The 25,513-nt window shown below is 37.6% G+C and overlaps 1 protein-coding gene across 1 annotated transcript in view; it reads left to right on the top strand.

Moving 5' to 3' along the window:
* The window catches only part of LOC139691026 (intermembrane lipid transfer protein VPS13B-like), a 131,958-nt gene extending 119,902 nt beyond the window's left edge, over window positions 1-12,056 (top strand). Inside the window, exons 49-55 of the mRNA XM_071588744.1 lie at window positions 36-483; window positions 5,443-5,619; window positions 6,546-6,716; window positions 7,561-7,748; window positions 8,039-8,287; window positions 8,660-8,836; window positions 11,197-12,056. Coding sequence (XP_071444845.1) covers window positions 36-483; window positions 5,443-5,619; window positions 6,546-6,716; window positions 7,561-7,748; window positions 8,039-8,287; window positions 8,660-8,836; window positions 11,197-11,685 — 1,899 coding nt within the window. The 3' untranslated portion in view covers window positions 11,686-12,056. The remainder of the gene's footprint in view (window positions 1-35; window positions 484-5,442; window positions 5,620-6,545; window positions 6,717-7,560; window positions 7,749-8,038; window positions 8,288-8,659; window positions 8,837-11,196) is intronic.
* The last annotated feature ends 13,457 nt before the right edge of the window (window positions 12,057-25,513 follow it).

The raw sequence follows: 25,513 nt of genomic DNA, 5'->3' as shown, positions 1-25,513 counted from the left end.
TATTTTTTTCCTACCATGTTTTTTCTCTTTTACAGGTTAACACAAGGCCATTGAAGGTTTACCTGGAAGATACATTTGATCTTTACCTCATGGATGTATGCTTAAGTCTCCTTCCATCTAGTCTAATATTCCACCCTGGCCTTCATAAAGCAGATGCATCACCACTATTTTCAGAGTCAAGGGATTATATTTCTGCTGATCAGTTTCCTCCTCATTCGCCATGGTCCCCAGGACACATATTCCTTCCACAAGGACCTTTCTTGGAATCTCTTGCAGTAGCCAAACCACTTCGATTGAAGAAGCTATTATTGAGCCCTGCTTCAATTCTAGTCAGCCTGCATACATATGCAGGCGTCTACATAGCAGCCAACCACTCTCCTCTCCAGTTCTCATCTTTTGTGAGAACTGAGCTCTTCACCTCAAGTTATGAACTTGGTCGAGCTCTTACCATGCATTATCGATCTGGTGTACTACTTTGTGCTGGTAAGTATTAATAAAACTGCTTCAGCTGTGGCAGCTTTGATCAGATTAATTTCAAAAACCTTAACTTTCAAGCAGGGGTGCTCAACTTGTTTGCAACTGAAGGCCAGACTCATTAGGTCACCTACATGGCTGGGCCGAGGGAGGGTAGAGCTGTACCTGAGTAATCTTGAGTAAATGTTAACTGACAATTGAGGGGGTGCATTAAAGCCTATCTAGGCTTACAGTGGGTCTATGTTGTCCTATGGAAGGGAAGTTTCACCTCAGTTATCCTGAGAATGTCCAAACTGGTGTAATGAATGTTGCCAAACTCAACAAAAACTCTGAAAGAGATGCAAATTTTCTGCCATTAGAGCTTATGTGCAGCCTGCTTGCTGGTCATGGTTGAGCAGTGAGCTGAGTCCAGCCCTTGGGCTGCCCGTTGAGCATATCTGCTTTTCAATTTGTAACTTAATTTCTGCTGATAAAGAGAGCCTCTCGTGGTCTCTCTCCTGATCCCTACTTGAGGTGCTTAGTGGAGGGCTCTTACAGTGAGTACACCATCCGTCGAATGGATTAAGCCATGGACCCTTTTTATTATATATAATGTATTTATATATGTATATGAAATGAAGTTGTAAATCGTATTAGTTACACCATTTTTAACTTGAGAACGGCCAAACTGATTTTAATGATGTTTGGTTTTTTCGATACGACTCAGTCCAGAATAGCAGAATAGCCATTGAAATATCATAAAAGTATCGTATAGTCGATTTTAATGATATTTGGTTGTTTGGATTCATCTCAGTCAATAATAGCAGGATAACCATTAAAATATCGTATTGTAATATCATATCAGAAAAAATGCATCGTAACATCGATTTTAAAGATATTTGGTTTAATGGATTTGTCTCAGCCCAGAATAGCAGAATACCCATTAAAGAATGGTATCATAAAATATTGTATCATATCACTTCATCGAAGAAATTTCAATGTCGGAAGCAAGGCGGCGCAGTTCCTGGTCATCCGGATGTGGGTTCTACTGATGCTCTTGGCCATATGTATACAGTTCATCCGAAGAATGATGGATGCTGTTACTGGTGAATGTTCGAGGGCCAACATCGTGTGAAGCACTACGAACTGTTAACCTCCTGCACTGAATTCATGTGGTTAGACGGAGTGTGTCACGGGTGGTCATTTTGGTTTTTTCCACGTTTGTTATTTATATAGTGTAGTGAAAACTACCCTTCACTGTATAAAAGAATTATAAATTGTGCATGTGAAAGTGACGATGAGAGCATTGAAAAGAAGAGAAGGAGAGATGGTAGCAAAGAAATTGTTTCTAAACCAGCTTGTGTGATTGATTATAATTGAGTAATGGGAGGTATGGACAAACAAGACCAGCAGCTGGCATGCTTCCCGTTGATGAGAAAGTTCATGAAAGGATATAAAAAAATGTTTGATATTGTACTGTTTATTTCTTACGCATTATAATCAAAAGTAAACAAAAAAAGAAGGAAAGTTTAACTAGTTTTCGTTTGGATGTTGCTGAGGTGTCATTGGCAAAGATCACTCTGGCAAATTACAATGTTCGTGGACGACCTTCACATGGTGACATATCAGTCCAATTGCAAGCTAAAAATTGGACTCATTTTCCTGAGCATATCCCATCAACAGCAAATAAACAACATCCAACAAAAAGATGTCATATATGCTTCAAAAATAATGTCAGAAGTGAGACAACTTGGCAGTGTAAGCACTGCCAGGTACCTTTACATATGCCAGAGTGTTTTGAGAAGTATCATACACTCTCTGATTATTAATGATATGCATGTGTATGATATTATGTATTCCAATCTACTGTATAATAATTTTGTCTTACTGTGAACATAAATATTTCCCTATTTTTAACTTAATGTGTAGATTTTTCAATGACATATATGTAATTTTCTTTTTTATTAATATTTAATATTATTATTACAACAGTTGTAGTTAATAAGAAAAATGTCTTGATAAAAAAAATCATTTAACTAGATACCCTATGATATGAAATAGTAATCACTTTTTATTTCACTATTCTATATTGATTACCAACTACAAAATATCATTTCATTACCGACCATACCATTTTAAAAGAACCACTGAAAAATAGATAGAGGATAGGGGCATGATGTTCAGAAAATAAATTGAATTGGAAGGGGTTAATGGCAAATTGTGCCCAACTATTCGTGCTGCATCTCAAGAGCTCAATTTACTTTAAAATGATAATTATTGGCACACGACAATGGCCAAAGCAACTATTTCAGCATCTCCAAGTCAGATATGCTCATTATTTGCTATCATCCTTTCAACATGCTTCCCATCCAATCCACATGATCTGTGGAACAAATACAACGATAACATGTCAGAAGACATTTTACATCGAATTCGTTCAAGTTCAAGAAATCTCGATATTGAGGTAAATAGGAGCTGCATGACCAGGCTTTACTGTTGATTGAGGACATATGTTACCTCATGAGCTGAAGTTTATTAGTGAAGTTAGGAATGCCAGCGCCAGGTCGTGGAATGAACGATGTGTTTAATCGAGAATAGGAACGTGAATACTATGATCGACATGAATTAGACCAATCACTTAAAGCAAATGTACCTTTGCTGAACCCTCAAGGAAGTATATGATACATTAATGAAGGCAATTGATGATGGAAATGGTGGCTTATTTTTCCTGGATGCCCGTGGTGGAAATGAGAAGACATTCCTCATATCATTGCTTTTGAGCACTGTTCATGCAAGATCGGACGTTACGGTAGCAGTTGCTTCTTCTGGCATAGCGGCCACATTGTTGGAAGGATTCCGTATGGCTCATTCAGTGTTAAAGTTGCTGTTAAACCTACAAAATTCTGAACAAGTGATGTGTAACATTTCGAAACAGTCCGCAATGGCTAAAATATTAGTAGCATCGAAAATTATATGGGACGAATGCACGATGGCGCTTAAATGCGCATTGGAAGCACTTCACCAGACATTGAAAGATCTGCGCAATGACTCGAGATGCTTTGATGGTGCAATAATTTTACTGTCTGGCGATTTCCACCAAACACTGCCAGTCGTTCCAAGATCGACTGCTGCCGATGAAATAAACTCTTGCCTCAAATCATCAAATCTGTGGCGCTTTGTTAAGAAATTTCAACTGACAACAAACATGAGAGATGCATAGCTAAACGATCCATCTGCTGAAGATTTCTCCGAGCAATTGTTGACTGCCAGTAATGGACATGTTCCTGCTGATGAATCGAGCGGATTGATTTCATTTCCTCAGAATTTTAGCAATTTCGTTTCATCAAAAGATGAGCTCATCAACGAAGTGGTCCCAAACATCATTGATAACTACAAAAATCACAAATGAGTGAGCGAGCAATTTTGGTGGCTAAGAACAAAGATGTGGGTGACTTAAACTCCATTATTCAGAATGAAATTGTTGGTACTCTGCATTCGTTCAAATCTATTGACTGTGTGACAAATGATGACAAAGTCACCAACTATCCATCTGAATTCTTAAACTCCTTGAATATGCCTGAATTACCACCGCGCAATTTATAGCTGAAGGTTTGCTCAGGGGTCAAGATGCTTCGAAACCTAAGCAAACCAAAACTATGCAATGGAATGCATTTGGTGATAAAAAAACTGATGATCAATGTGATTCTCACAGGAAAATTCAAAGATGAGGAAGTTCTCATTCCGAGGATTCCCATGATCCCAACTGATAAGCCCTTTGAGTTTAAACAAATTCAATTTCCAATTCGTGTTGCAATCGCGATGACAAGTAACAAATAACAAGGGCAATCGTTGAGTGTTTGTGGTCTGAATCTAGCAAACCCTTAATTTTCTTATGGTCAATTATTTGTGGCATATTCACATGCTGGTAAACCACCCGCTTAATTTGTTCTTCCGCTTGATAACAAAACAAAAAACGTTGTATATCAGAAGGTGCTTGACTCAAGAGAATAAACCCGAATATATAGATTTAATAAAGAAAACATCTTTCTGACCAGCTATTGTAATAATTATTTTTGTAGTTTTATTTAATTTTTTTCCTTATACTATTGTAACAAGTCATGTATGATTAAATTCGGTAAAGCTGTTCTTGATTTATAAATGGTGTAACTAAAGTGTTTATTGATTGTTAGGTGGTACAAAGTTCGCCGGGTCAGCTAGTATTATATATATATATGGTTCGATTCCCGGGCAAGGCTCTCTGAGCACCTGCAGCTCCACCCAAGCTATGTGATTTTCGGGCATTAGATCTTCCTGGGAAACCATAACCGGCACAGTGAAAGGAACTGGCCTCCCTACCCTGATGTGTGAATTTCGCTCGCCGTCGGGCTTAGTACTGGGTGAGCTCTACCATCACCTACCAAACTGACCTTCAGGTTGATTACTGTGTTTATGGTTGATATATATTTTTATTCATTTATTTATTTTTTATCCATTTTGGTTATGGGTCCCCTGATGCTTCATAATTTTAATAACATTTCAATCTTATATTTAAAGTGTGGGAAATATCCAGGAAGAAAAAAATACAACTAAAATTTTGTGACTTGGGCAATTTAAGTTTAGATTACTAGATAGGAGAGAAATATCTTTCTATTTTTTAATTAAATTAGTTATGTACTTTCTGCTGCTTTTTAAACCCTCCCCAAAGAAAAATCAATTGGAGCATTTGAACCAGATTTCCTGTGCTGTCTTAATTAAAACTTTTTTTGAGTGTAGTAATCTCTAAAAATTGTTCATAATCTTTTGAAAAGGGCAGAGTTGCTCTTACCCAGGCAATTATTGAATTGCTAAATGGACCAATGACACTTGGAAATATCAGGATGAAACCCTTTTGTAATACCTCTCTATTGAAGGCAACCATTTGTTCTTATCAGATGCATAGTAGTGTATTTAAGTTTATTTCATGCATTAATTAATAACTTTTTTATTTAGGATGGGTACTAGGTTCTCTGGAGTTGCTTGGAAGCCCTGGTGGTTTAGCATGCACTGTTGGACGAGGTATTCGTGATTTCCTTCACCTACCATTGGCAGGAATTCTTCAAGGCCCGTGGGGTTTTGTACTTGGTGTAATCCATGGTTCTGCATCATTAATGAAGCACATTACTGCTGGTGAGTTAAAAGTTATTGATTTTAATTTTTCGTATGGAACAGGTTGATTATCAATTATTTTTAGTAGTGTTGATAATAATAGCAAGATTGTAACTATGGTAACATTTCATCCATACCATAAATTATTTTTCTGATTTAGATTATGTGGGAAACCCATTGGTGTAATCAGAATGTATCAATTGTTTACCCAAAACTATTGCCTGAAAGTACTTTAAATTTAGGCAATGAATACTGTAACTCGTTGCATCTCCTATTATCAGTTGAAATTAAGAAAGCACATTTTGAAAACTACATCAAGATCCCTTGAAGGGTGAAAAATTTTAATATCAGCTTTGTTATCATACAGAAAATTGCCTGGTTATGTGTATTTGTAGTATGTATGGATTTATATATAATTTTGTTAAATATCTTCAGCTTTCACTTTGAATTATTAGATATATGAACTGAAATGTTGCAATACAAGCAAAAGGATATGTTGGAAGGTTATTTCACCTCATAAAATAGAATTTATTTTAAATATGTATCTCTTGAGAAACTACGTGCTACCAAGGAACACTAACCTAGACTTCCAATAAAAATCATGTCAATCAAAAATGATGACATGCTGTGTGAGTGCATTTGCTTTTCCACAACATCAAAATTTACATGGTTGTGGTCTATAAATATTTATTAGTTCAACTTGGTTGATATGTAGGAGGGAATTATAATGAGTACAACGGCATTGGCATATTGTGTGACAGTGTAAGAAACTACAATTATGAATTCTCATTTGTAATTACCTCAATCTATGCCGGTTATATTATAGGCAAGAATTTCATCTCCAACAAAAATATCAACTGTAAGGTCATGTTTCACCCCTTTAAGATTATCACTTTGAATGAACAGAATTATTTTGACACCTCACTAACTTCTGTTATTTTCTTCAGGTACAGTCAATTCTGTTACAATGTTGGCTGCCAGTGTTGCTCGTAATTTAGACCAGTTAACATTGGATGAGGAGCACAGAAGATGGAGTGAAGAAGTTCGCCGAAGACCTCCAAAGGGTGTTGCCCAAGGCCTTCTCAGAGGTCTAACTGGACTCGGCATTAGCCTATTAGGTAATAAGCTGAGGTCATTAGTTGGCAAAAAGTTAGTGAATTACAAGATGAAATTAGATTAAATTTTATCACTTGCTCTCCATTAGCTTGAATCCACATGACTTGAGATGCACCGAGCATCCATTTTTCAACTTTGATTAATGGTAATGATACTGCTGTGGCTGTAAGTAAATGCAAATATGAGTGATGAACTGACAGAAATATTCTGATTGTATTTACTATTAAATATATAAAGGTGTATGGTGAATATCAAAATAGAATCATATAAAATATAATTGCAACATCTGCTTCACTGTGGATTCATGTTGAAACATTCCCTGTTAAAATATTCTCTTCGCAGGCATATCCATTTCTGCAGTACAGAAATGGATATGGAGAGGAAAAAAGGAGAATTGGAACAACAGGTTCCAATCCACTGCATCTTCAAATATAATACTATGAGTAGAGTTCTCTTAATAGAAAATTTTATGTATATTGTAGCCATTTGTTGTTGTAGAGCATTTAATTGTACATTTTGAAATTTTGTTCAGTTTTATTTATTTTATATAAGTATCTGTTGTGATTTTAAAATGGTTGATCCTAAAATATTTATTTACTGGAAGGAGATAATTTTGCTTGAACATATTTATGACGGCACTTGAAGATATTTTTCTGAGAAAAGTAGTTATGTTCCTGATTTTTAATAAACCATGGAAGAAAATTAACCCTAAAGCAGAGAAATACAAATTAAGAAATGTGTCGCTTTTAATAAAGATTAACCTTAAAGCCATTTCAGCACCAAGTTGTTATAAATGAAAAGGTATTTTTGTGAAATATTCTTATTTTGTTTCTCTTTATATTATAGGGGCTGTTGGGGGTATTGTTTATCATCCAATGCAATCCATGGTTAATGAAGGATCTCAGAGCTTAGTGTCTGGAGTTGGAAAAGGTTTAGTTGGTGTAATTACAAAACCATTATCTGGAGCAGCTGAGCTAGTTGCTTTAACTGGACAGGGCTTACTCCATGGTACAGGCTGGGCAAGTCTTCCAATGGTGAGTATATTATTTTTTTATTTTTCAGGTTATGACAATACTTATTTTGAGCAATCTACCAGCAGAGATTTTGCCATTAGCAATAAGCAAAAGATAGTCCAAAATATTTGCAGAAAATGTCATCAGACTGAGAAAGTGATGAGAGTTTGTATAAGTTAATGAGGAATATATTGAAATAAATGGCAAATGTATATGTACAAGCTATGCATGGCAAATATTGTAATTCTTCTGTAGAATTCCTCCTTCAATAAATAGTTGATGTTTATAATTTGCATCTTTTTACTTTTCAGCCAAGACAATCACCTCTGCTTGAGACTATCAGTGATTCAAGTGATTCTCAGCTGAAATACATCTGGAAAATTTTACCTCTTTCTTTGAAATCATGTTCCTTTCTTCCTCCAACAATGTTTCCAAATGCTCCTGAGATTCCTCTGACATATGCAGACATTAAGGGATTTAAATGCTTCATGATAATGGAAGCAATGTCTGTTAGTTCTGCAGGACTTTACAACCCAGTGACAATAATTTTAACAGGAGAGGTATGAATTATTTATTAATGCCATTTATCTCATTATCAAACAGTTTCTGTTGGTTTAATGCAGTAAATCAATAGAGTTGAGGGTATGCTATTTATGTTACTGTTTACAAGAAAAATTACTTCAAAAGAATGTAATTTTGATCAAATTTGTAAGTTAATGTGCTGATTTGGATATGAAATCTAAAAGAAAAAAATGGCTTTCTATTTCATATATGTAATATCATACTTATTAGTTTATCACCATTTGAATTCATGTTCCTCTATTAATACAAATTAATGTCTTCAAAAGATATATTTTTTATTTAATAACTTTCTATCCTCAAGTTAGTGCTTAGAGAGTAAAAAAAATATTTATCACAAAATTATATCCTAGGGGCTTCTAATTGTGAAATTGGATGAAAAAAAGGAAACTGTGGACACTAACCCATCAGAAAAAACAAATGATTTCTTTTGGATATCTCTCAGAGAAGTTAGTGGACTGGAGCCTTCATCATCAGATCCCACTCTGTTAAGGCTTCAACTGACTCACATGATTGAACCAATTACAGGGGTAAGCTCATAATATAATGCAAATTAGAACTGTTTGGTAGAACTGTAAAATCCTTAAATGATTATATTTTGCTGATATGTATTGAGAGTTTTGCCTATGGCTTATCTCCGTAGTTACCTACTATAATTAAAAAATTGACATTTTCAATCTGAATTGAATAGTTGGTTAAAAAATTTGCATAGTTGATGACTTTTAGTTTGCGTCCATCTTGAAATTTAGCAGAAATGTTGATGTTTATGCCCTTTTATGAGGGATTCAGATGGCTTAGCAATGACTGTGTGTCTTAGCAGTTAATGAATTTATTGCCTGTACTTACTTTCACTGCATTGGTAAATTCTTCAGATGTACTTCATCACTCAAAGAATATTTTAAAATTTAAACATTAATGTGATTGATTTTCATTGTTGTGTACTTCAACGTTCAATGCATAAACCTATGGCAATTTGGATATGTATTTGAATTTCTTTGGTACAAAATCATGTGTAAATTATTCACACTCAGAGTACCACACAAAGACATACTACCTTGATCAAAAATTTCCCGGAATTTATTCAGAAAATTAAAAATACAAGTTTATTCATCTAAATCTATATTGTCCCCTTCAAAGTAATCCCCATCGACTGCAACACACTTATGCCAGCGCTTGATCCAATCCTCGAAACATTTTTTATATTCGGTTTTCGGTATGTCCATCAGTGCTTCCTGCGATTTTTCCATTACTTCCTCTCGGCTGCTAAAACGCGTTCCCCGTAATGGTTTTTTAACTCGATTGAACAGAAAGAAGTCACAGGGAGCCAAATCAGGTGAATTCGGTGGCTGTTGGATGGTATTTGTTGCATTTTTCGTCAAAAAATTACGAATAATGATAGCACTGTGCGACGGTGCGTTATCATGGTGCAAAATCCACGAGTTTTCTGCCCACATTTCTGGTCTCTTTCGGCGAATTGCTTCACGCAAACGTCTCATAACGCCCAAATAATACTCTTTGTTTACTGTCTGGCAAAAATTCATGATGCACTACACCGTTGTAATCCATGAAAACCGTCAGCATTGCCTTCTTTTTTGACTGAAAACGACGTGGTTTTTTTGGTCTCGGCTCATTTGGTGAACGCCATTCACTTGCCTGATGTCTGGATTGCGTGTCGTACTCATAAACCCACGTCTCGTCTCCAGTAATGATCCTTTTGATGAATGTGGGATCGGATTCAGCCTCGCAAATCATGTCTTTTGCGACGTCAACACGGTCTCTTTTTTGCATGAAATTGAGGTCTTTCGGCACCAACTTTGCTGCTACACGACGGAAACCCAAATCATTAACCACAATGTCTTGGGCGGATCCATAGGCAATGTTCAAGTCCTCCGCTATTTCTCTGATGGTTAATATGCGGTTATTGACCAACATTTCTTTTACTTTATCAATTTTTTCACCGACTTTCGATGTCGATGGTCTGCCACTGCGTTCATCATCTTCGATTGACTCACGACCACTTCTGAACCGCTCGTGCCACTGGTAAACGACCGTTTTTTTTAGAGAATCGTTGCCGAAACACTTTTCCAACATTTCCAACGTCCGTGCGCCACTAAATCCGGTTTTTACGCAAAATTTAATACAAGTTCGTTGTTGCAAATTTAAATCCATTTCTGCAATTGTAAAAAATCGCCAACACACACAGAGATAGATGTACTCTTGGCTACGTAACTTTTGCAAATGTCAAGTTATGACACTAAGATTTAAGGGGAATATCAACAACAGATGTACCAATTTAACAAAAAAAACAGAACTCAAATCGGAACGATGGGAGCGCCACACGGTGGTTATTCCGGGAACTTTTTGATCAAGGTAGTATTGTTGATTGCTACAAATTCTGCCATTTAATATATATGTTTGTATTTTCAGTGATCATCCAGAAAAAAATACTTGCTTGTACTTAAACAATGAAAATATCATCTATGTGACTCATTAAAATCCTAGTTTCTCACCATAACATGGAAAAAATACTTTTTTTGCTATTGGATTGAGGGGACAATTCCTTTGGATGCTTCATATTCTATGTTAGTGTGTTAAAGAGGTGTAGGTCTGAGATAGATAAATTAAACTCTTACCAGTGTAGGAGCTATGCTATAAACTTGAAAATTATCATAGTCATAGAGTCCAGCATCAAAATAAACCAAATAGATGTGATAGTATTAATAAACTATGATGTTTGAATATTGAAAGGTTTCAAATTATGCCAAAAATTGGAAATCTTGTTTATAATACTATCAGAGTTAACATATTAAATACTGGCCTAATTACCATTCTTCATTTGTGGAGGATGTTTCCTGCTCTATTCATATAATGTGGTTAAATTTTTTTTCAGACTGACATTCCACCAGTTTCCACTCGATCACGCATTGCTGAGTATGTGAGGGAATCATCCTTACTTGTATGTCCTGTGCAAATATCTGGAGCCGTTGGTTCAACTACTGTTAATGATTGGACATTTGTTCCACCAGCTCCAGAGCCAGCTTCTGCTGCTTGTTCTGCTCAAAATGTGTCTCAGGATTCCTCAGGGTCTCAATCACCATCACTTCACCGGGCACCCTGCTCTTCATCACCCGTGCCCTCATCTTCCTCTGCCCGATCATCCTTTCCTTCACTTGTTGAAAAGAGTGGCTCATGCAGTGGAGAACTGAGTGACCAGCAGTTACCTAGTTACAGTGCCAACATTTGTAAGCTTCAAGATTTGGTAGCTCAGCCTGGCTTACCACTGATGTTCCATGTGGCTCCAGCTGCTGGAGTACATTTTCTATCCCTTTTGAAGTTGGTTAAGAGACAGTCCCTTGGAAAAGGGTATCCAGTTTTATGATTGTGTTACACTTATTTGATTGGGCATACTATTATATTTTTTTTGCACTGTATATCAAAACTAATTTTATACTTATGATGATTTCTTGTTGTTATATCCTGTGTTCATTTCCAGGACAATGAAATGGGACCACTATTATTAACACTCATTGGAAGAACTGAGTTATGTATCAGTTATTGTTTTGATTGAGGTGTCTTCATGTCCATTCAATTTTATAACTAAAATTGTTGTTAACACCTGTATTGAGATATTCAGGGCCCTAGAAAATTATCAAAAGAATTAAAATGGAGATAGATTGAATTAATAAAACTAGGGGTATACATATTGCACAGTAAATATTATGATTGTTCAGTTTTGTGTGAAGTATATTCTTGTTGAATGAAAACATTTAAATGATTCTATATGTTGGCTTTAATTATGGTTGCGTACGTTTTCTCCCTAAACTTATTTCATGGGAAGGTTTTTCATAGCAGTAGTTTATAGATGACTATGAATTCCTAGAAATCATAATGGTATTTGCTAATTTTATTGATGCTACATTTTCTTCATTCCTTCACCCTCCAAACTTCTTCCTATTGCCGTTATGTCATCAAATTTCCTCCTAGAATCCTCCCCCCTCTTTTTGGGTCAGTCATGTCCCAAACATTTGGGCCATGCAGGCTACATTGAGTATCTACAAACCAATTACAGTATCTAACCAGAAGATTGGTATGATATATCAAGCCAATCTCATCCATAAGCACCTATATGAGCGTTCAAAATAATCAAAAAAACTTGCTCTTGAAACTGCTCAACCAAATGACATCCATTGGTCAATTCTGTCAATTTGGGCTTGCCCATGATTGGTTGTGTAGGAAGAGAGGGAAAGGGCCTTGCAGTTGACAAAAGTTTTAAGAAATGGCCAATAAACTCCTTTATAAAATTAATACAAAAGTAAAATATAAGAACTTGAGCTCTATGGCCTAGTAAATTTATAAAATAAAAACTCCTGTAGTCGTAGTAAGGTATCACCACTCGTTGCGCAATGAAAACAAAATTTTTGTTGTGATGGTTTGTGGGAAAAGAAATTCCGCGAGTGACCAACCACAGCCTCTAAACCAGAACACCCTCCTGCAATAGTTTGCAGGAATGTTACTTCCTTGCCAGTGACCAACTACGGACACAAACACTCAAACCCAATTGAAATCATTGACGGGGTTAAAGGAACGCTGTTAAGGACACCTGGATTTATGAACAGATACACACTATTCGTGACTGTTTATGGGAATAAATCCATGCCAGGAATGAATGCAGACCTGACACACACACAAGCACTCGGGAAAAAAATCATGCATTCAGAAAGGGCCTCAATACTGGGAGAACATTACTCAAATTGAGCAAAGTTAGTATAAAACAGGGAAAGACAAGAATGTGCATCAGATATGCATATTTTGGCTACATTGTACCTGTAGCCTTCCTCAGGGAACTGAAGGAATAAAGGACGTGCAACAAAAGGTTGTAAGGGTTGAGAGGTTGTGGTTGGTCACAGTTGTGGAAAGTTTTTCCCACAAACCATCACAACATCATTGAGTGACAAGGGGTGGTAACTTACTACGGCTATTGGAGTTTTCATTTTATTTATACAAAAGTAGTTGAAAATCCTTCACAAAGTTAACCATACTAGAAAAACTGCTGCCACTAGTGTGGTTACAATGCAGTTCAGGTTGAGTTGGACTTTTTGAATGTCAACAGTCAATTTGTATAGTATTTATATAAATGAAGCACATTGTTCCTTGTGACAGTTTATTCAAAAATATCTTTCATAGTGCTGGCAATTTCGGCTCAATTTTGTCATTAGGTATACAATGACTATTAAATGGGTGATTACAGTTGTTGAATCAACATGAGCACAAAGGTAACTCAGAATGAAAAATTTACAAGTCCAATATCTGAGGAAAATTATAAATTTTTCAATGATAATATTTCATTTTGGACTGGGTGAAACTAGTCATTATTGTGATTACCTAGTGAACCAATTTCTGTTAATTTAAAATGAACATACCTATGGTCGTGAAGTAATAGAAAACAAAATAGCCGAGACCATAAACTTGATTGGCAATAGGTTTGTTTAAACGGGGGAGGTAAAAACAAAGTTACAAGCAAGGGGAAGATAAGGAACACTCTAGGTCACTTGGGTGTGTTTGGGAAACAGTGACCTACGTGCACCTCAATCACACAAAAACAATGAAAAATTAATAAATAAGGAAACAAACTTACAAACACTCGATCACTAGGGTTTGTTAAGGATTAACAGTCAATCTAGTGAATTTCACACACACTCGGGGGTTGTAAGGATATCTCCTATGCCAGGGACCCATTGTACTTGCACAGGAATGAAAAAATCAAAAGAAATAGGCCCAAGTTCATGTTCGCAATCACCCTTTTCTGTTAGACCTGGGGATTGAGATGGTGCAAGGGCTACCGTACTGACTTCCCACCCTGAAGGCCCGGGTTCAAATCCTGGCGGTATTGAATATTTTTCAGAGGTATCTCGATCCCTACTTGAGGTGCTTAGTGGAGGGCACTTTGAGTGAGTACGCCATCCGTCGGATGGGACGTTAAGCTGCAGACCCCTTGGCACCTTTCGTAAAGAGTAGGCTAATACCGACGCCGGGTTTCTCTCCACCCTTCATCCTTTCCTGTCCATCCCCTATGGCACAAATGACCTCAGCTGTCGGACGCCTCACCTAAATACTACTACTACTGTTAGACCTTTGTGAATCATACTCTCCTTCAGGGTTTACAAGGATTTCTTCTATGCCAGGGACCCATCAATCACAGATGAAATAAAGGGAATAAATAGCATGGGTAGGTAAGTGCCTGACACTTGGTGTTTCACCTGCCAAGCAGGCCTTTTCAGAGAAGAAACAATTTCTGAAACTATTGTACATTGCAACTGTATACAACAGATACAGTTGCACAGAGAACATAACATTATTTTTGTATTTTCACTGTATGTTCCATATGACGTATGAGTGACATTTGTTAAGCGTTTGGTCCCAAACGTTCTCAAAATTTTTCTGCACTATCTGGGTTAAACTTAGCATTAAAAGGTTTGTGGAATGTTTGGTAGATGAGAGTGGAGCTTGCCAAATACTAAGCCCAGCAGCATATGAAATTTACACATTAGTGAAGGGGATCAAGTTCATTTCCTTATGGTTCCCCAGGGAGAACTGTTATTTGAAAAATCACAGCTTGGTTGAAGCTAAGGCTGCCTAGAGGTATCACCTGTAGTTGAACCATTGATTAGTTATGTAGCGCTCCGCCTATTTAAAGGGCACACTTTGGATTTCAGAAGATAACTTATGAAAGAGCTATTTTAATGAAGCCGATTTTGTCATCTTGCCGTTTTATTTATTTCTAAGAAAACGTTAGTACAAAAATATGTGCCGATGAAATGACAATTTCAGTACAAGACTTCAATAGCAAAAAATGTGTTCGTATGTAAAAAATATTTTAAAATGGTATAAAAAAATCCTAATCTATTGCAAAGACTATTGTATAATTCTTTCAAGTGATATATCCTACCATTTCATGAAATATTCAACTATGTAAACAATTTTTCGAGTAGGCTGTTGCCAAGATCAGGTTCCTAACTGTCCACCTTCCAGTGACTTCTGAAATCCTGTCACAATGTAGCTTTAATCTTAATATCCAAATTGTCTCTTCTGCCCATCCCACTAATTAACCTAACCATTTAACTTATTTGGTAACTATTTGCCAGTTATTCAGCAATTTCCATTTCACATATCTTTCACAATGACACTTTTTTGCAAGTTTGGCATGAAATGGAATTTGCACCGATAATTGTTTTAAACACTAGTGTAATCGTAGTGGGAAGTGACAGACAAGACCATTCCATTTGAAGAGGTTTTAATCCATCATACCAAGCGGTGTTATAGCACCTATCGCAGAGGAGGCTTCAGATTATTTATAGATAGATTCGGTATTTTGACGGATAAGTTCCGAGGTCCCGGTGGTCTTTCCAGGGTGTATGCGATTGGGTTTAATCCGTATCATGCCAAATTAAACTTTTTATAAAAACAGGTAACAAATTTCTTCACAATTACTATTAAATAAAAAGTACTGCTTTACCAGTCGTCATTTTTAACATTTCATCGATTTTCTCACCTAAAACTTTTAATAACATTTATAGTCTCCTCATTGGATTGAATCTTGTGCTACGCTTAATTTCTGGCAACTTGTTATTGAAAGGAGTTGGAGCTCACGAAATAACAAATGACTACCAATGACGTGAATAATTGCCCTCTTTTTGTTTACTCAGTAAGCGAATGGCGACTTGTTTAAAGAAATTTGAAATTGTATCGAAATTACTTTTAATTAACAAGTGGGTGTTTATTGTCCAATACTGTAAGGTAAAGGAAGAATAATTGATAATTATATCAGGAGCTTCACGATTCCATGGGAATCCGGACAATGGAAAGTGAAAGATTTATGGAGGAAAAACGGAAGACAAACAGCAAGCCGGAAGAATGGTGTTATTTCTTTTTACAAAACCACTGCGGAAAAGGCGTTGGGGAAACCACTTTATTGATTCATGGATACCTTTTTCTTCAGTGAGGTAACGTAATATGTTCATGTTAACTGAAAATGTGTTGACTGTAAATAATAGATGTTAAAGGATTTCATTCGACAAGCAGCAAAAAAAAAACGGTTTCATTAGTATTTAAGCTACACTCTATAGGCGAAATATTGTGATGGCCAGTTAGGAATATAAAGCGCAATAACGTGATTTTGTGCGGATAAAAGGTAAATATATGGCATTATTTCACTCTTCACCAACGATGATGGGGAAAGAAATGGAGTGGCTAGGTGGGGAAGGTAAGAGTGGCAAAATACGTTAGTAGGAGACAAGAAAAATGTGGGCGTGAAAGAAAACGTTTTCAAGAACCTTGTATGATGGAAAAATTTTAAAGCGTGTTAGGAGACGTGAAAAGTCAGAATATTTAGGGAAAACGGGGGCGGCGTAACATGCATGTAATTTATTAGCTAGAGATAACCTGTTACGATTATAACAAGCTTGTATCACTGTCGTCCACTATTTGTCTGGCTAAGAGTGATGGCGGTCTTTAACATATACCTGTCTTTACCAGTGCTTAATTCATGTAAAAGAATGTAAATAACTATGTATTTAGATGCAATATACACAGCCATAATACAAGGCCAAGAAACATGTTAGACATTTCCCAAAGCAGATTGTCCAAAATCTTCAATCAGTCGGATAACCTTGTCTCAAAATAGTATAACAAACTTCCCCATGCTGAAAGACAGACTATATATGGTACGTTCAAAAACGTAATTGGGGATTGGTTGATTTCTAACCCCTTGTATTCTTTAAGTGAATATTTTGAACTGGGCTTCTCAAGAGTAAAATTGGATGAGCGTAATTACATGTATAATGCATTAGTATCTCTTCACCACGGTATTTAATGTATGTATTTATGTTTTTCCTTTGCCGACATCATTAGTGGCAGGTGCTGCTCTTTGATGAATAAATATTTGTTGAAGGTTTATCTTCAGTGCAATAAAAGCATGAAGAACGGTTGGTATTTCATCATTATCTCACTTTTATCATCATATTAGCATACTCACTCATATTCATCATAATTCACTCGCAACGCGGCCAAGGGAAAGCTCTTACGGAAGGAAGTACGCGTAGTTCAGTGCGGGAAACGTCTTATTGCATGGAACTGCATTTACTTTTAATGCGAAATAATGATTGAAACTGTTGACATAGTAGAAATGAGTGAACAAGGAATGCAATAGTACGTATTAAAATATGCATTTGCAAACGACAGGTGGCTGTGTATTACAAAAAAATTATTACATTTAATTAAGACCTGTAAATTGACGTGCTGTTCTTGAATAATTAATTGATTCTTGCGTCACGTGTCGCGTTTAGCCTAAATTTGCGACAGAGAAATGATTCAAACTGTGTAACCCAGTAAAATCACAACGATGCGTAAAGGAAATTCCTTTAGCCTCTGCGGCGAAGGATGATTAACTACACGATGGGATTAGTAAAAGGCTGGAAGGGAATGATTGTTTCGCTTCCTTACTATTTGGACTGTTCATTTCGTAAATGCTAAAATTACGGAGATTTTTCAGGGTGAACTTGCCTCCCGAAAATCTTATGCTAGCTTATTTTGCTTCAATTTACCCGACGAAAACACGCGAATCGTTTGCTCCCAGATTTGTCGTACGTGCCCGAAGGTCTGTCTATTGGCCGTATTTCAGATGCCTGAGGCACATAACCCGCAGGCACCCAATATTCTTCGCACGCCGAAGCTCCTGCCCAGCCCACCGTTTGGTCAGAGACCGTCGGTGTCGGTGTTCATGCCCACGGCGTGAGGCCAGCGGATAGTTTGGAAGGAGAGTTAGCGAAGATTGACTACGTAAATTACAAGTTGCTGAATATACCCATATCAGTATTAAATCATTCATTCCTAAGTTAATCCTGCCCAAAACTTTTTCTCACGGTATATGATTTTTACCTTTTACAATTGTATGGCGTGGTCTCGTTGAATGAAATGCTCGGCCACCGCGGATTTTTCCGGTTGGCAGAGCCTATTGTGAATGCGATGTTCCTTGATCCTGGTCACGATCTTTCTTCCAGTTTCCCCCACGTACACATTTCCACATTCACGGGGTAGACACCTGGGGTCGCAAAGCCGCAGGGGTCTCTGACCATTACTAGTTGGTCGTTGATTTTACTGCATGCCCTAAAGAAGTTTTCGATGCCCTGTTTATGGAGGATCTTGGAGATTATTCTGGAAATGGTAGAGATGTGGGTACAAGGAATCAATTGAGATCGGGCTTGAAGAAAACTTTTTCATTCGAAACAAGGATTAACCCCTCGGTAACCTGTGGAAACCCGCACTGAGGATGATCACGGCGAGAAGAAAAAGGCGGGATTCCACCGACCAATCAGAGATAACCTGAGGGCCTGCCCATCTGTCTATAACCGGCCATTTCACAGTCTCGACATCATCCGCCTAGAGGATGGAAAACGCCTCGTTTTCCGAAACGTTGGCGTAATCGATGGAGGAACTGAAACCCGATGAAAGACCCGAGTAGCCTTTTCCACAACTATTCGCCGGGAAGGCACAATATCAAACTTCGGCACATGCGGTTGTTAGCCTGTCGTGATTTCCCTGTAGTTTGTTGTGTTCAATATTGCTCGTATTTACGGCCTTCAATGACATAATTGGTCGTTAGCTTCGTGATATAGGCTAGATGATATGTTATTTATAGAATATTGCTAACATATGAACTACTTTTTCATTGATAACTGCTTCATATTTTCGATATTTTAGGGTTACAAAATTTCTTTCGTTCTTTTACGCAAATCCAGACATTAACTGTTTATGTCTCGGCTGTAGTATTTTCTACGTTAAGCTCCGATTTTGAATGGCCTCAACTTTATCTGCCTCCTGGACTACTTATTTTAAAACCATAAAACACGAGGAACAGGGGAAACGTCTTCCGACAGGCTTGCGAATCTCTTAATTTGATTCTGATTATCTTGGTGTTTTCCATTCATCTGCAGTATCACTCAGTATCCTCACTGTACGGTGCGATGCGTGGGCTATTCCACTAATTTCATGAGGCTGAAGTTGAAGGTTTTCACCCTATGGGAAAGCGGTCATTGGCGAAGTGCATTCTAATTCTTGTGAGGTATTTCTTCCTTATAAAACATGAGGTGCTCAGGAATATTCTATTCTATTTGACATGTCTATCAATCCTGATGGGACCTTATCTATTTATAGATGAGGCAAATCGTGCCTGAGCTTAAATTTTGCGAGTTTTAGTTGTGTTATGTAATTTGTACCTCACGGACTGAAATCATTTGACTACGAGTAAGTTGCTGGAATTGATGAATTGGTTGTTATTCATTGCTATGCTTATTATCTTTATTCGTGATCAGAAATACGTGTATATATCTTCAGAAGTTATATAGATTTCCTATCCATGACGCGCGTAGCCAATCCGCGCACTGTCCTCTCTTTGCCCTGAGAACGATCCTGCGATCACCCCACCTTTCGCAAGAAATCACCTCTAAAAAGGTACATTTTTCATGCACGCGGAAGTTGTGAATGTTATTCCACCAATCAGAGGGTGGAATTTATACTGCACGGTATGAATGCTCGTTTATATAAATTCTCTTGGTTGGTAGGCGAAGGCATGCATCTCTCGACCACACGCATGGCATGTAGTAATTTCGCCCGTCATCTAAATGTAAGTTCAAGTGTCCGCTTCGAAATTGCCGAGAAAAGTTGTTATTATGAACAGATTACTCTTATTGACGGTAATCAATCGGTCTATTTACACTGTTGGTGGACCCAGAAATTGCATTGCTGCACTTCTAAGCCCCGCATAACACGATACTAATTACCATAAAAATCAAATACTAACAATAAAGCATTCGTTAATTCCTCATACCCTCTACCTCAATTCATTACGTTCAAGATGATTAATTTTTACCCCCCATTACTTTGCTTACCTTGCATTCACCCCGCTGCCATAATCTTTAACATTCTATTGGCACCTTATATGTCACCCATCAATTTTTTCTGCCTTATTTTTATTTTTCCCGCTAACTTTCTCTCCTCCCCTACTGTGTTCAGTACTTCGTCTGTTTCTCATTTCGCACATTTCAACTTTTTCATCTTCCTCCACACCCATATCTCAAAAAGCTTCAATTAGCTTACCCTAATGTTTCAATGTCCAAGTTTCCATGCCATAATATGCTCTAGACCAAAAGGTTCACTGGTATTTTCTTTACTTCTAAACTTGTGGTCCATGTAATCAATTGACTCTTCTTTGCACATGCTTTATCGAATACAATGCCTCTGTTAGTGTCCTTAATACTTTGCCCATCTTCTAAAACACTTCCTAAATAGGTGAACGATTCTACTGTTCAAGTTTGCCTTTCAGTTTTAGGGTTTATCTTGTCCTTCTCATTTCTTGATGTCTTCATTACCTCCGTTTTCTTATTAATGACTATCGAGTATCATTTCATGCCTATTACTCTGGTTCTGTAATTCGCTCAGTAATGAGTTCAGTCCCTAGGTTGGCTGGCTAACTAGGCCTTGATCATCCCCAAATATAACCGAACTGATCACTTCACCAGATACTTTCACTTCAATCTCCAGCCCTTACCATTTTTCTCTCACAATTTCCTCATTAATGGCAAAAGGCAGGGCAATTATGAAGCGTCGGTAATTATTACTCCCCTGCGTACCTCTGTCCATCCCAACGCTCCAGCTGATACCATTATGCAGTCTTTGTACAGGATTCAGATGAGTCACATAATCCCTCCGTCCACTCGTATCTTCTGGAATACTTGAATTAATTGAACCCAATTTACTCTATCGAACGTCTTTTCTAAATTCACAAAGCAAACAAATGATTCACCAACAAAACACCTAATAAGTAGTAACCTCTGTGTCGTTTTATCAATGATTTCATAACTGTTATAACAAATAGTATACGCTTACCTTTTTTAAAGTCAAACTGATCTTCCCCTAAGTGATCATTTGGCCTATTTTTCAGCCAGTTTTGCACCTAAAGTACTACCTTTGCTGCGCACGGAAATGAATTGGCATCTGAAAATTAATCAAAGAGCGGTTTTCTTAGATATAACAGTATTATTAATAGGAAGTGATATAAAAATTAAAATTGAAGAGTCGAATGTCTCGGATATTCTTAATCGGATTCGAGTACTATTTAGTTACACTTCTACTACCTCAGCCATCCTTAAATTAGTATCTACAATGTTAGGAATGATATAACGAAATGTATTTGATAATAAATATAATCATACCTTATCACAATTTTATTATACACATGAACTGGTGAACCGAAGACTCAAAAACAGTGGTAATGAATGCAATTATTCAAATTGATAATAATTAATGGCGCTCCGTACAATCGATATGATGATACACACAAGGAACGTCATAAGAAATTAATCGAATGAATAGTTGTAATTTTAATAGTGCATCTTAAATTCTTGGATGCTCCTTCTCCAAGATTGCATACGTTGTAGAAAACGGTCAAATTTCTAATTTGAAGAAATATTTGATTCAATCTCTGGAGAACGGGATGATAGTTCCCCTCATGTACTATGGGCAGGAACAGTGAAGAGAAAACATTTGTCCTCTCCCTTCTGCACTCCTTTAAGATTTATCTTCCGAAATTTCCTTCAACAATTCCGAATTGGTTAGGTCTGCGTCACCCGAGGCAATTAATATACGTCGGCGTAATGAAATCGGAGGGGGGCGAGTGGCGGCGGGCGAGGTCGGGGGGAGGAGGGAGAGGAAGGGGAAACGAAAAGGGGGGAGGGTAATGTGGGGGAGAAGTAGGAGATGGAGAGAAGGGGATGCATCCTCTGGGGTTCTTCCTCACGTCTTTACTCATCCTATTCCGCGACAGACGGGAAGATAGTTGGTCGTGTAGTGCGGAACATGCCGCCTTCGTGTTATTTTTTGTTTTAAAGAAACTTCCTCCACCATTAGTTACGCCTTCCATTCCATCGTCTTCCTACCCTCTTCCCCCTCTGGTTTTATGGAACTCTCTTCGCTTCACCTTCTCTCACTCCCTCTCTACAAACTTTGAGCTTTATTAATATCCCTTTTGAGGAGAGAATAATAAAAAAAGAAAACGAAAAGCATTTTAAAAGGTATGTTTTTTTTATTGTTCCTAACAAAATATGTTTATGTTTGTTGTGCTATGAGGCCGAAAGTGGAAAGGGAAAATATTGAGAGAATTTCAAGAGGGGCGGTTGCTGGTATGCCGGGAAGTTGACTGTAATTGCGTGCTCCTCTGCCACGTCTACGACAGCGTTACTCCACGCGGGACCTCTCCCTTGGGTGCCTTGTCGCAAGGACAGTTAAGTGGTACATCAAGTTAAAGATGTCGTGTTGTTTCCGGGTGTTAAAAGCTTTTTAATCCCTTTAAAACTTATTCGATTATTAATATCCACTCACGGAGGCATTAGTGAACATTTATTTTAATCTTCGATTTAGGCATAAGTGTATGTATAACTTCATAGGTTTGCCTATAATTTTTGTGGAAAAACTTGTCAGGAAAAATATTAAGTAAAGTGTACTTGAATTGGAAATATTCGAAATATTGGCATTTAAACCATATGCCAGGGTGCGATAAAAAAGAATCATGAAAATGAGATATCGGTAGTAGCACAAGATGCTTTATTACACCCACTTGCGTGATTCTTAACTTACTATTTGTTGCGTACTAATGGCTTCAATGATCACCAATTTTCCAATCAGCGGCAATTATGGTTTAAGAAAAGACAATTGATGGAGTGTGGCTGTCGGTGGTGAAGGAAAAAAAATGTTTATACGTGCAGACGCGTAAAAATGCCAGTGAAATGTTGTTATTGCAGAACAGCTATTACGTATGCTTTATTCCTTTTATTGTTTATTTTTACATGTAATAGAAGAAATAACTAACTTTGACGGTCCTAATTTCCATAGTAATATGATCTCTAATATATTCCAAGTCATTTTGGAGAGACAAAGAGTCAAGAGACAAAATCGAAATTAATAATGGGTTTTCTTTTAGAGGTATACGTGTATAATAATAATGAGGACTTTGTCGTCCTAAAATGATGTGGCAAAACTTTATGGTCTCAAGCATATGAGTCACAATGACTGGTGAGATTCAAGGGCCAGAGAAGAAACATTGATAAATTTAATTATTTTATATTATAGATGAAACGCTTAGATGAATTAATTACAGTAACGCTTACACACATAAAAGTCACCAATAATTTCTTTCGGCTATTTACAGAAAGTAATAACTTTTGAAGATTCCTGCCCTTTGCGGAAGCTGCAAAATGTTCTCGATTTCGAATTTACGACTTAAATATCCTTTAAAAAGTCCTTCATTAACAAAACAACTTACCCCTGATAACATGATCATTAAAATTTGCAAGTGTTATTTTAATATGAGATGATAGGATATTTTTCATTTGCCTTTTCTAGTTTTTGGATAATGTTTTTAAAATATTTAATATCACCAGGGATATTATTAGTAATTGAAAATGTAAATGCAAACAAAAGTTTTATAAACTGCAGTTAATTTTCTTGAAAATACTGGTTGAGCTTGGTGTAAAGATTCTACGTAGGAGAGGAATCAGAGAGTTTTACAATTTTATTTCACACGATGATAAATCATTACTTCCGTGACATAAATTATACCTAAGCATGTACGAAAGGTCTTAAAAGACTTTTAAGGTATATTTTGTTGTTTAAATTATAAATTTAAATGGATATACATGGTCGCACCCAAAAGTGGTAGGACTGAGTTTTTTACAAGAATTTTATTGACGATATACTTACATCACTTCTTGAATCGTCAAAGTATGCTCCTTGAGCTGCTACACACTTAGTGCAACGTTGCTCCCATTCCCCGTAGCCCGCTGGAAATTTTCTTTGGGGATGCCGTTGATGACCATCGTCGAAGCCTCTTGAACGGCCTTTATCGAGTCAAAACGTCGTCCCTTGAGCTGTCTTTTCATCAGGGGGAAGAAGAAGAAGTCCGGTGGTGCTAGATCGGGAGAATAGGGCGGGTGCAGCAACGCCGTATTTGGCCAGGATCTGTCTGACGACGAGCGCGCCTTGGCAGAATTTTCCGCACCATCTTGGCGCACACCTTGCGCATGGCCAAATCCTGTGAAATAATGCGTTGGACGTTGGATGTAGACAGACCCAACTGGTCTGCAATTTCTTCACTGGTTAAGCGTCGGTCTGTGTTCAGCAGTGTCCTCACTCCGTCCACATTCGTGTCGGTTCTTGCCGTCGACGGCCGTCCGAAGCGATGGTCGTCTTCAACGATCTCCCTACCCTCTTTAAACAACTTGTGCCACTCAAATACTGTGGAACGGCTTAAGGCAGTGTCCCCATAAGCCTGCTTGATCATATCGAGGGTCTCAGTGGCCGTCTTCCCGAGTTTCGCACAAAACTTCACGGAATAACGTGCTCTAAATTCAGATTCATTTTGTTTTTCGACGCGGACAAAAAACTTGCTTCACTAAAAACGGTGTCCTCACTCAACGACAGCCCGCAGGCGACTGAGATTGGTGTTGGTCTGTTGCTAAGAGCCCCCTCCACCTTACCCTGCCAGGCAGACCCCCCTCCACCGCTCCGTTCGCGCCAGAGAAAATCAGTCCTACCACTTTTGGGTGCGACCCTGTATCTCTACAGCATAAATACAGTAATCACTTTGAAGTAGGATTCGATAGGTGATAGTAGATCTCAATTCGTGCGAAGCCCAATGACGTGCGTAATTTACACATATTAAGGAGCCAGTTCCTTTTCTTGCACCGCCCGTGGTTTCTTAGGGAAAACTGGTACCCATAGCTAAGGTGAAGCTGAGGGTGGCCAAAAGCGTCGATTTTGGACTCTAATTGGGGCTCTTCGGTTAGTAGAAGACGGCTATACCCATTGAACGCCAAAGCACCATATAAAACATAGTTCGTACACTCGTAGTGTCACCGGGCCTGAATTTTTAGACTGGGTGATCTATTGGTCTCCTTCAATCCACACTTATCACCTTCTTCCGAGTCTTGAAATTCTTCCAATTAGCATCAAGAGTCGATTCTTTACGGCCAATTAGTGAACGAATAGCTCTCTCTACAAATGGAGGTGGATAACGTTCCTCTCCTTTTGTATTAATTTTGAGAGGTTAGTGCTTAAAACTTCAACTGCTTTATTCTCCAGGAATTTTCAACCATAGCATA

The sequence above is a fragment of the Hetaerina americana genome, unplaced genomic scaffold (genome assembly GCF_022747635.1).
Source record: "Hetaerina americana unplaced genomic scaffold, ioHetAmer1.1.p SCAF_3, whole genome shotgun sequence".
NCBI classification, from domain to species: Eukaryota; Metazoa; Arthropoda; class Insecta; order Odonata; family Calopterygidae; genus Hetaerina; species Hetaerina americana.
This window is presented reverse-complemented; position numbering and strand designations above follow the sequence as displayed.